This window comes from Cheilinus undulatus, linkage group 8 (genome assembly GCF_018320785.1).
Source record: "Cheilinus undulatus linkage group 8, ASM1832078v1, whole genome shotgun sequence".
Taxonomy (NCBI): Eukaryota; Metazoa; Chordata; class Actinopteri; order Labriformes; family Labridae; genus Cheilinus; species Cheilinus undulatus.
The window spans coordinates 44,863,986-44,876,501 of NC_054872.1; the positions used below are offsets into that span (position 1 = coordinate 44,863,986).

The following is a 12,516-nucleotide window of genomic DNA, read 5'->3' on the forward strand; positions in this document are numbered from 1 at the left end:
AAATCAAATAAATTATAAAAGTCACTAGGTAAAAAAACGGTGTGAGTAGGATACATAAAAAGTAAAAAAAGGATGAAAGTGTTACCTTAGGTCATCAGATTAGTCAACTTTTACTTCTGAGTTGCAGACTGCATTTTGTAGCAGAAGGTCTTAAAGGGTTAATATGAAACTTAGGTATTTTGTTTGAAAATATATACAATCTAAATCGAAATTATGAGATAAAAAAGTCCCAGTTATGAGATGAAATTGAATATTATGAGATAGTTGGTCATGGTTATGAGTTACATGAAATAATCATTAAGTTAACAATTTGAATTATGTGATTAATGGTCGAAACTATGAAATAAAAACTCTCAACTATAAAGGGGGCCAAAATTGAGTAAGAATGTCAAAATTATTAAATCGACATTATGAGATAAAATGTAATAATTTGGGGGTAAAAAGTAAAAATTGATATGTGAAGTAATAATTTTGAGGAAATAAAGCAGTTTAAAAAGGATAAATTGGCTCAATTATGAGATAACAAATGTCAAATTGTGAGGAGATAACTCAATATTACGTTAATAGAAGTCATTAATTATGGGGTAAAAAGTCGAGATTTAAATATAGTTAAAATTATGACAAAAGAAGAGCTTAAATTGGCTAGATTATGAGATAAAAAGTCAAAATTGTGATGAAAAATGTCAAACTCATGGGATAAAAAGTCGTAATTGTGAGTCAAAAAGTAAAAATTCTGATGTTTAAAGTCGAAATTTTGAGAAAATAGGTTATAATTGAGATGAATTGGCAAAATTCTAAGATTAGATTATAATTTTCTAGTTTAACATCTTACTGTCTCATAATTTCGACTTCTTATGCCATATTTCTAGACTTTTTATGTCATGATTATGACTTTCTTCTATATAATTTCGATTTCAGATTATGTATATTTGTTAATAATCACTTTGACAGTTCTTACTTTTTGAAAAAAAATGGCGAAGGGATTTTATAGGGTATTTCCTGTTATAACAATTCAGAAAAATGCAGCTGTTCAAGAGCGTAAAGACCAGAAAGTGCTCAAAAAGAGAGTCCTTCTAAAATCTTAGCTGTAGGTTATAATCGCGAGACCACTTCGCTGCTGAAAAGATTTACATGTTCTCGCGAGCATTCGGCTTTCCTCCCTCCATGATTCACGTAGGATTTACGTCATTATCTCAGCGTGCGGCCGTTGAGCTCAGTAGGCGTTGCGTGCCTCATAGTGCGTAGCTCCAGCAAAAGTAGTGAGAAGGGGAATGTCGGCTTGTGAATGATCGGTTTCTGAGGCGGCTGGGAGCGTCAACGTTATGGGTGAGACTGCTGCAGTCTGTTACTGTTAAGACTTATTTGGACTGAGATATTTTAAAATTTAACTTTGATGGTTCAATTTAGATAGGAGTCGTTATTCGTACACTTTGCTATTTAGCTTCTGCAGTTGTCTGAGCAACCAACGCCCAGTCGTCCGCCTCCAGTTGGATGGGTTGCTAGCTAGTTAGCAGGCTAGTTGTTAGCATTGGCTTCGGCAGCAGGCTGCATAACCTAACGGGAGTGTCATTTCCTGCCTTAGCTTCAAGCAAAGTATTTCAGTAACAGTCCTGTGTGTATCATAATCACTCAAATTAAACCACTCCTGTTATGTTTTTCTACGCGTTTCTAAAAATACTCACATTTTGACTAACTACCTTACTTAGTATCGGACGTTGGATTAGACAGTTCACAGTTAAAACTGTCTTGTTTGATCACAGAACGAAACGACATGTTAAGCTTTTTACATTTCCGTCGTAATGGGTTTGTATTTGATTGTTCGACTTCTGAGATCGTAGCCCCGCATTAATGCAGACTACAGTCACTGGTGCTAACAACATTTATGCCTGAAAACATGTTCAAAATGATGCTCCAAATATGGAGAGCGACCACTTTCTGTCCTTTGTGTGCCCATGAGATGGGGGCTGCATTCGTACGTGATCAATAATTTGATTAAACTGCCATGGTTGGGGCATCTAGGTTAGACAGTCAGAGACAAACAAGTCAGATGTGTCACAGTTAGGTATAAGGAGGTTACCAGGCTGCCTTTTAATCTGGATTAAAGTGGATCTAGTACCTCACAGGTCTGAGAGTCTAAGGCCAATGATCTCTAAAAAGTCAAAACATGGACACTTAGTCTGAATATTAAACCTGCTGTTTACTTAAACTGGAGTTCTTTTCCGTTCAGGAGAGCCCTTTCAAATGATCTACATCAGGAAACTGCAGCTTCAACCTCCATCTGCTGCCACTTCCTTTAGCAGACGTTGTCTGAAAGGAAACAGGCAGCTGTCATTTTAAAATGACACGTCTCATATTTTTCTGGGCTTATTAAATTGTGTAATTCACCTGTCATAATAGATGATTTGTGGCAGTTTGCCATTTTACCTATCTGTAGTAGGATTCTGCTGAGATTAAACTGCATTTCCTGTAGGCAAATCAGCATACTAAGTCACAGCGTCACAGACATGTGGGCTGTTGTTAGTAGGCAGGAGATGCTCCAGCGTAAGTGCCAGAAATCCTCTCCTTGCCACAGGCGAAAAGAAAAAGCTGCAACTGAGAATGGGCCTCTGCTTTATGGTGCTGCTGACATTAAAGGAGCAAGTGGAGTGGAATATGTACCGGACTGGCCAACTGTCTGTGCTGTTATCGTTTCTCGGATCATGAATCATTTTGCCCCCAGGCCCCTGAGCTTTGGAAACTGATTCTGGAGACAGAATGGGTTGTTTGTCAAATGGCCTGAGATTGATTCCCTGTTGCTTTTTTTGTTTTTGTGCTCTCTCCCACTTTGGTTGCTGACTCTGGAAACGCTGGCTTGTTCTGGGACTGCACAATATTGATCTACACCAAACAGCTGTAAGTATCAAAATTATCTCTTTGCATTGCACTAACTCAAGCCAAAATAATTAAGGTAGCAGATACAATTTAAATATTTATTTAATAAATGAGAAGGATGGTTGAAAGTGGCAATCAGCGAGGATTTTCCGTATAAATATTTCCACAGATATTGCCATTGATACAAACCTCTGGAGAGATTTCCAGTGAAACATTGTTATCAGATTGTTTAGAACACCCTACATGCTTTCAAAAATAAAAGAGGGATGCATAATATTATCTGCATTTAATTGTGGCAGATATTAGCTTAAGTCAGCTGTAAATATCAGCCATATGTACAAATAAGTTTGTGGAATTGTAGGCTGGACCAACACAGCTACATCAGCTGAAGTCTTTCTTTATTCATCCTCATTCTTTGAGCTTTTAAGTGTGATTTAATGCTAGAAGTTTTATGTCTACACTGCATTTATGTATCATATCTGTATTGGGATCAGCAATGATTAATTTGGAAGTAAAAGCATATCATATAACAGCTAAAATACAATATAAATCCAGTATCCTACATCCCTAAAATAGAACCCTGTTAAACAGAAATTTTGGAGGAACTATGGAGAACAATCAGCAAATAATGCCCATATATTATTATTAACTTAAGCGAAATATTGGGACTTTAGCTTTCTGACTCTGGCCTTCTCCTGTCCTTCGTTGGGGCCTTCTTAGACACAGTGAGAAACAGACACATTTAAACACTTTGCAGCCAAAAAGACATTGCACTGGCTCAGAGGAGATTCTCCAGTACGGGGACAAGGAAATAAGTGGCCAGAGGAATTTACATAATGGAGAAAATAAATTTTAAACCAAGACTGGAAAATGTACCATTCATAAATAGATAGTTACCATGGCTGCAAGTGATGGAGGATGCACAGATCTTGGCAGGCAGGGAAAACTGTGGTGCTATACTAATTTATAACATGGAAATTGTACTGGGGATGGAGGACTTGGGTTATTTTTATTGCAGAAACTGATTAAATATTGTAAGGAAATACTTCTCATGTCAAAGGGGATGTGTGGGCCCCCTTCTCTTTGTTCGTCTGTTTTTCTTTGTAGTAGTTTTCTGTATAGTTTTCACTATAAATGCCATTTTTATCTATTGATCTATCAATGAAAATATCATTCCTTTTAATTTTTAGCTTTCTGGTTTTTGGGAAATTTGAATTGCACAATAAAAAAGATGTAATAATTGTATGTCTGTGTTTAATTTTACCCAACAAACACATAACTGCAAAAAACAAACAGTGTTACTTTCAAATAAGGTCTCTCATGCCTGACAGTTTATTTTTTCAGCTCAACATCTGCACTAGTGTTTTGCTTTTATCTTTTATTTGAAAATATTTTTAATCATGATGAAACATGGGGTTTGTAGAGTTAAAACATGAAGATACTATGGTTTTAATGTATCAGCTGTACAAAAAGGAATTAGATAATATTCCTTCATAGTGTTTAATCTGTGTATTTTTTAATTTCTCTCCTTCAGCAGCAAAAGAACCTGGAAGGATATGTTGGCTTTGCAAGCCTCCCAAACCAAGTGTACAGGAAGTCTGTGAAGAGGGGCTTTGAGTTCACCCTGATGGTTGTTGGTAAGAACACACTGCTCAGCCCTCTGTTTGCCCTTGTTTTATATGAATCATTTGATTGTATTTGTTGCGATCCACATTTTAGAGTCCGTCACTGTGGTTTGTTTTGGAGTGAGAGGCAGATTGTAAGTGTCTGTGTGTGTGCAGCCAAAAGAGACATGCCCCCAGCTTTACAGAGTTAACTGCTGAGTCAGAAAGGAGAGCACTGTTGCATCTCTGTGTTTTGAGTTAATCTTTATGTCAGGCCCTTAAAACTGTCACTCAAGAGAGAGTGATTTATATAAAGCTGCTTCCAGCAAATCAGAAATGCAGACATTCTTTTAAAATGCCTGGATGTGGTGTTTGACACAAGGCCAGTATCCTCCTCGGCTGATCAGTCCCTGTTTGGAGGGAAAGAGTCCTCGGGTCAAAGCTATTTCCTGTGGTGAGACCAACAGAGTTTTTACCCAGCATGCCTCTAAGAATAGCGTATCTCCCGTTGTGTTCTCTACTCTTCATTTCTACAGGTCCTTGTGTGCAGTGCTGCAGCAAATGTGCAATCTTTCAGTTACTATAAAGAGCTACAGTGTTTAATCACCAACTCCTGTAATTTAAAATTTATTTTTCAGTCTGAGTTGTAAGCAAAAAATGTAGTAATTCTCTGACTCCTACTTCTAAAAATGTCTTTGTGGAGAAGGTCAGACATTGGATAGAGGCATAAATCAGAGAAAGAGAGTAGCCAAAGGTTGGACTCTGATCGCCTGATTCACAGGGGAATGGAACAACCACTAGAACAACGGTATCCCCCAGCTTCTAAAATTAATATCGCAAATTTTTTTAAGGCTATATCGCGATGCACAATATATATGGCGCTATTTTGAAATCTTGTTAATTCAGCTTTCTGCTGCATGGAATGATGCCCGTATGATAAATATAGTAGACCTTTCTATATTGTCTATCCAGTCTTTTATTGTGTACGGAAAATTAAGAAATCTTTTCTCTGTTATGTTTACTATTATTAACTATTAAAAAGATATAATTTTTCTCATTAATAGTGAAGCAAACCTACACAAAAACTCAACAAACACAAGATGCAGTTGATGGCCTAACACTGCAGTCTTGTCCTCTCACTAGGCTCACAACTTTACATTAGTCTAGTTAACTGTGCTAATGAACACTCGACCAGTTTCTGACAGGTTCCATGATATGAGAGCTGCTTTCAGACCTTGAGTAAGGTGTGATCATCAAAAAAAAAGCTTGTTTGAAGGCACAGACATTTGAACTCCCAGTTGTCCATATAATGTACTGTTCTGCTGGATCATAGATCCATAGTGGTGGAGAAATGGGTCACATCTGTAGCGTCTGGGCCACCTTTTCCCTTACTGGCATGGAATATTCTGGCAGGGAGTTTTTAGCAGAAAAAATGCACCCAAGCAAATCGTACTTGGGGTCATGCGTCTTTGTGAGATTTTTAAATTTGGGCTTTCTAACAGAACTTACTGGGCCATGTCTTTGGGGATGTTTTGTGTTACTGCTGCCTTAATCTTTGTATAATCTGTGGTATCTACACAGATTACCACATTTTGGTTGATATTTTACTTTTGAAATCCAAACCCCTACCAGATGACTCAGTGCTGTTTTTCTTCAGAAACAAATCGTCCATCTCCATCTTAAACTACTGTCTCTTGCTAATTCGTTTTGTCTGTTTGTCCACTTTCTCTGCGCTCTCCTTGCTTCACTCCCTCTCCTTCTAATACAAAAGTGTGCATGTGTGGAGGAGAGTTTTCCTGATGGGTGGGGGAGTGTTCTCTATGCTGTAACCTCCAATTGCTACATAAAGTGACCGCGCTGTGATCTGTTGGCGAATCATACTGCGGAGCAAATCGCTCCCTCTCTAGTCTATCAGAGCACTTCCACAGCCGGCGCTCAAGACCAGCAGCGGCACATGCCTGGAGCGCCACTTCGCTCCACTTCATTCGAGACACGCTGCAGGTCTATTTTCAGCACTGGCCGCTGCCAACCCGCGTCAATACCCGTCAGTCAGAAAGCTCCAAAAAAGGAAGTCAAAAGCATAAAATATCCGGTTCTTTCAAAATACAACACAATGCACAGACTCCCAGTTGCAAATCATCACTATATCAACATTACCTTACCATTCTCTTCTTGCAGAGAGGGTAAAGGATCACAGAGAGGTCAGTGGGTCATAGAGCTACAACGACGCCATTGACAAGGAAAAGTTAACTTTTAAGGACATTTAGCCAAATAATTTTACATAAAATCACAGATCCTTTAAGCAAACATTAACCTTTCAACTTCCTAATGTACACACCCAGTGGTGGAAGCAATAATATCATGGACTTATACCAGAAAGGATGATAAATTAACCCCAAAGGTAAAATAGTCTGCTATTGACATACTTTTCCTGCGTGAACTCGCAGTTCTCTCGTGATCTGTGTCTGCTGATCAGGGCTGCGTGCCGTGGCGCAGCACTCTAAACTCGCTTTCACTTGGCAAGGTCACTCTCCTTCGGTTGGAGCAAACCTGCGGGTAAGAGGCCTTTAGGAGACAGTAGGAGAAGCAAAATTTCAGAGAGAATTGCATGCTGATGGCTTAAAAATTCCACCCAAAACGCTCACATCTCAGAGGCTGCGATACATTGACTATACTCAATATATTGCCCACCCCTATTTTGGAGGGCTTTTTAACCTCTAAGTAATAGGGCTGCACAATTAATCTTCTCGCAATCATGATGTCAGACTGTGCAATTAAGTAATCAGACATAGCCAGCAATTATTTTTGTTTTAAGTACTTGCAATCACACATTATTACCAAATCATGCAGCACTATCAGCTCACTAAAGATATTTGGGTTACGGGAAAAAGAAGGCAATCAATTAAGCTTTCTGAGCATCGAAAATTACAAATAGACATATTTTCACCACTTCTGTAAATTTTTTAAAATAGAAGATAAAGAGGGGAGAAGTTGGCTATAAAAATGAATGTCCAAGTCCTATTGCTGTAATTATGTTCTTACATTAGCACGTCCTTGTGATGAAGGCCTTTGGTTTGTTTGTTCCTGTTCTTTTTTGTTGTCCTTTATAAAAGCTGCTAGTTGGTGACCAAGCAGTCCTCTGGGATTTGAGAGTGCCTCTATGTGCCTATAACAAAAAGCTGCGTTTTGGGAGTAATTTTAGAGGAGATAGACATGGCATTGCATCAATTAACAAAGAATATTGAGGGGGTCCTCTCTGGGCTTGGTGGTTGTTAAATGGCTGCTATTGTTTTTTTGGTGTCTTCGCCAACAATATTCAGCTTTTCTTGGGTCCAACAAGCTGTGAGCCCACATGTCCCCACCGCGAAAGGCAATGTGTCATCATTGTGCTGTGAAAAGAGGAAAGGAGGATGAAAGATAGAGGAAGGGAAGGAGAGAGAGAAATGGGACTGGTATTACCAGCAGTGACTGGCACGTCTGCTCTGCACATGCCTCGTGACACACATGACCCAACAACCTGTTCACTTCACACATTGCAGAGGAGCTCGATTCACGGGCCTGTCACCACTTCATACTGCAGTAAAATTAACAAGCGCATAGCCATACCACATAGTGACATGCCACGCATAAAATGTTCAACAAACAGAAGCTACGTTACAAGCTCCAAACATCACCTCTAGCTCTGGTGTAAATGTTGGCTTGTTAAATATTGACTCGTGGCTGTCAGCCAAGGCAGGCAGTGTCAGTGGTCATTTCCACTAATGATTCTTTTCACTGGGAGCTTGGAAACTGGGCACACAATGGCTGACCAAGCTTGAGAAGCCTCACAGACCACACAGCCATTCAGCTGCACATAACAAGACGCATTGTCTGAGTTGTTTTCTTAGCTCTTCAACTGTGAAACCAAATAGAGTAATGTGTTGGGCAAATGTCAGCATCGTCCTTGGATAGACACTTGCCCTTTGATTGTACTAAGAAGGGCAAGTGTGACTTTTATGTGGACGAAATACAGTATGTTAGGTTCTTGTAATATACATATTCAGTATTTTTTCTCCCTCTTTTTTTCCAGGTGAGTCTGGGTTGGGCAAATCTACGTTGATCAACTCTCTGTTCCTGACAGACCTGTATTCAGCAGAGTATCCTGGACCCTCACATCGAATCAAGAAGACTGTACAGGTACATTTTGAATATCTTTGTGCTCAAATGTAGCACGCAATGTTGAAAAGCACCTGCAGCACTGCCATGCACTTAAAAAAAGCAGCAGAGGTAGTGGTGAAATTGACACATCTTCTCTTTTTAGTAGAGCAAATATCAGAGCTGAAAATGGTTTTACTCTTTGGTGGGTTAGTATGGTAGCTGTGGCAGCTTTCCAAACCATCACTCTGTTTTTTATGAAAATCACAAAACCAATGAAACTGAGTCTATAACATCTCATATCACATCTGTCTTAATGACATAAAAGCCTACTTAATAATTGTTTTCAGACCCAGTTTTTTTCAACAGTTCTTTTCCCACAAAGATTAACTGGCCTTAATTCCTCCAAGCTAAATCTGGTAACATCAAAATTTTTTGCTTGCTTGATTACAGCAGCAACTGGACCATTAGCAGACATGAAGTCTGCACTGTTTAAAACAATATCACGAGTGTAAGGCAGACAACTCGAGCCACACTGATCTCATACTTGCTATCCATCATTCCTATAATTTCCTGTCCTCCAAATTTGGAGGTCTATTTTTAGATTTCCAGTCTCTCCCCCTGCTCTGCCTTTGCCATTAAAACAAAAAGCCCCAAATCTACCTCCAGTTTGTGGGTGGGTGTGTGTGTGTGGTACAGATGATCAATTTAACATTGGTATCAGGCCTGTTAACAAACATGGACTATGCGCAAATAATGAGGCAGGAAACCTGAATATCTAACCTGTTGGTTTCATATACCCATCACATGGGATATATGCCACATTCTTGTGGGAAACATCCCATAAAAGTGTTGGGGAACAGCAGGACTTAAAAAAAAATCTCAGAAGTTGTTGTGATGAATGTTGTCTGAATGATGTCTGTCACATTCATTACAGGCCAATCAGAGCAACTAGACAAAATGAGATAGTAGGCATGTGCAGCTCTGGTCCGTAACGTGAGCTGAGCGGGCAGGCACTCTGAGTTTATGAACAGAGGCACTAGTTGATAGATAACACTCATGCTGAGGCAGGTAGGGAGAAGTGAAGAAACATCTTCCCTGCCAAGAAAAGCCCCAGTGTTTTTTTTTCAAAACCTCTTTTAGTAAGTAAATGTTTTCCAGTTCAGATAAAACTGCCGCTGTAGCTACATCTGAGCTAATCACTCCACCAGCAGCCATTGTATATCCTGGCATACAGTACAGCTAAACCTCATGTCTAACTATCCCATCATCGACTGAACTCTGCCGAGACCTGCTGCATTGTTTTCCTCAAATGATGCTGATTGGTCTGATCTGTTCGTAGACCTGGCAGTATCATTTCGGAGTGGAGCTTTGCAAGATGGATCAGCCTGATTGCAGATTTGGGATCATCTGGCAAATCCATCTCTCAGGAGCAAGTTTTTATCTGTTGTGTTCAGTCTGAATGATGCTGGACTGTAGTTCACATAACTGATGAATCAGATGAGATTTTTTTTTTCTTTGCTGGGCAGAAGAAATCCCTAAAAGGACAAACTCTGATCTGTTTTCATGGTCAAACATACAAGAAAATGCTGCCATACGAATCTTATTGGTATCTGCCCTAATTTTCAAAATTGGTGCATCGTTAACTATTACAGTGCCCATATTTCCTCGTCCCTTTTTCAAAAATGTCTATTAATCTTTCATAATGATTTGATCATTACTAGTATCATATCAAAGTTATTCTTTAAGTTTACATTTTTGATTTCCTTTCTAAAGTTTTAATTCAGTTGTGATTTGTTCTCTACACATCAGAGAAACGTAGCTTTTTAAACACCAGAATTTTTTTTGTCACAGTACATCATGCATATTGAAAAACAAAACAACAAAAGCCACTTTTTCAGTTTAATATGAGTAAGCATGATTGTGTTGGTTTAGCTCCTGTTGTAGGGCAAGCACCTCATGAACAGAGGCTATAATCTTGTCACACTGGGCACAGGTTAAGTTCCTGATCCTAACTCTGCAGGGTGTATGTCAATCTCCCACTTTCTCTTCACATTTCCTGTCTATCTTTTACTATTCTTTCTAAATGAAGGCAAAATCCCCCTAAAGTATAATCCAACAAAGCTTACATGGTCTGATTTTCTAAGAGGATAATATCCCTGATAACTATAATTTCATTTCTTTATGGCTTTAAGTTCAGAGCAGCTCTACTAGGTGCTGTCTTGAAAACATAAGTTTTAACATAACTTCTTATTTGTGCTTCAAGTAAAGCAGTTCAACCATATCTTCTCTGTTTGGTTTAAACAAGGCAGACTGTCAGACAGCTGCAGCCATAAAATCATCCTCCCTCACTTATTCTCAAACTGAAGTGCCTCAAGTGCTTCACTTTATCTGTCTGGCTCCTGACTGACAGCATTGCTATCTCCAGATGCTTGTGTGCTTCTCTGGTTTCCCAGCATAGCTAGCTAATAGCACAGTGTGGGTCTGCGTGTTGCTACATGCTGCTAGCTTTGAGTGTCTTCTTTGATGAATATATGATCTGAGATGCTATCAGTGTTCACTGATAAGGAATTCTCATCCCATCTTCAATAGTATCTATTCTAAGTTTGCTGCATGAGCAAATAATTAAATGTTTCCCTCTTAATCTCCTCCTGTTCCAGGTTGAACAGTCTAAAGTTTTAATAAAGGAAGGAGGCGTCCAGCTGCTGCTCACAATAGTCGACACCCCAGGGTTCGGAGATGCTGTCGACAACAGCAACTGGTAAAGATCACAAGAGCTAGACTACTCTAATAACAATGTTTTCTCTGCTCCCTTTCTTTGCTTATTTAGCTGTTACCTTTGCATCTTTTCTTGAAAAAATATGCAATTTTTATTTCACAGCTGGCAGCCAATCATCGACCACATAGACAGCAAGTTTGAAGACTACCTGAACTCAGAATCCCGCGTGAACAGACGACAAATGCCTGACAGCCGGATCCACTGCTGCCTGTATTTCATCGCCCCCTCGGGACACGGGTGAGCTACTTTTATTTAGAAACCCTATGGTGTTAGTAAAAGATAAAAACGAGTAACGCATTCTTTAAAAAATCGCATCTTTGATCAGGACTAAATAAAAGGGAGAAAGTGACGGGAATAAGAAACAACTGGACTGGGGTTCAGTATGAATCGAAGCATTAACAGTCCAGTAGAGTATTGCAGCCTGTAAAATAAGCATAGAGACAGAAAATAAAAATATTCCCCCTCAAGCATTTTCCTCATGTCACTAAACTCCCCTGTGCCTCTGAAGCAGCTCTTTGTCCATCAGCACAAAGCTGAGGTCATGCTCTGCAGCTTCCCTGTGTGTGCAGTAAATATATTTGCGTTGTCTTGCTCTATCTCCTACAACTGCTCCCCCAGGCTAATATTTTAAATAATCTTGTGAAACAGAGTCAGCTTTTTTGCAAAACAGGGGTTAAAACTTGAAGCTTGCAGAAGAAGGAAAATGAGGGGAGGAGAGCAGCGATATAGACGCTGGCAGTTCGCCCAGCTGTTGATACAAATCGACAGTGTTTCATAAAGAGATGACTCTTGGGAATTTTAATTTAAAGTGTTTTTATTCACAAGCCACCAAATCCTCTAGAGTACACTGACAGCTCAGATATGCTTTTTCCTTTTATGTGTGTCTTGCTTGTATGTACAACCCTTTCAAACTGCAGAAAGTGTGGGAGTAGCTAAAGTGAGAGACTCCAAAGGTTATTTCCTGCCCTAAAAAATGAACTGCTGAGTTGATGGCTCATTTAAATGCATACATGGGCTTAAAATTATGCTAATATGACAGCCTGTCCTTAATCAAGGATCTTAAGCCAAACAATAAAACAGGGGGGCTTGTGCTGGTTATCATTATAGGAGGGTTGTTTTTGTTGAAGC

General features: G+C 39.3%; 1 protein-coding gene across 2 annotated transcripts in view; it reads left to right on the plus strand.

The window, feature by feature from the left end:
• The first annotated feature begins 1,194 nt into the window (after positions 1-1,194).
• sept7b (septin 7b) overlaps positions 1,195-12,516 on the plus strand; it is a 30,688-nt gene continuing 19,366 nt past the window's right edge. The window contains exons 1-6 of one of the 2 annotated variants that reach the window (XM_041792843.1): positions 1,195-1,326; positions 2,326-2,327; positions 4,406-4,508; positions 8,545-8,651; positions 11,270-11,370; positions 11,491-11,625. In XM_041792843.1, the coding sequence (XP_041648777.1) occupies positions 1,323-1,326; positions 2,326-2,327; positions 4,406-4,508; positions 8,545-8,651; positions 11,270-11,370; positions 11,491-11,625 (452 nt within the window). In that variant the 5' untranslated portion in view covers positions 1,195-1,322. The remainder of the gene's footprint in view (positions 1,327-2,325; positions 2,328-4,405; positions 4,509-8,544; positions 8,652-11,269; positions 11,371-11,490; positions 11,626-12,516) is intronic. The other variant, XM_041792844.1, reaches the window with a different exon arrangement.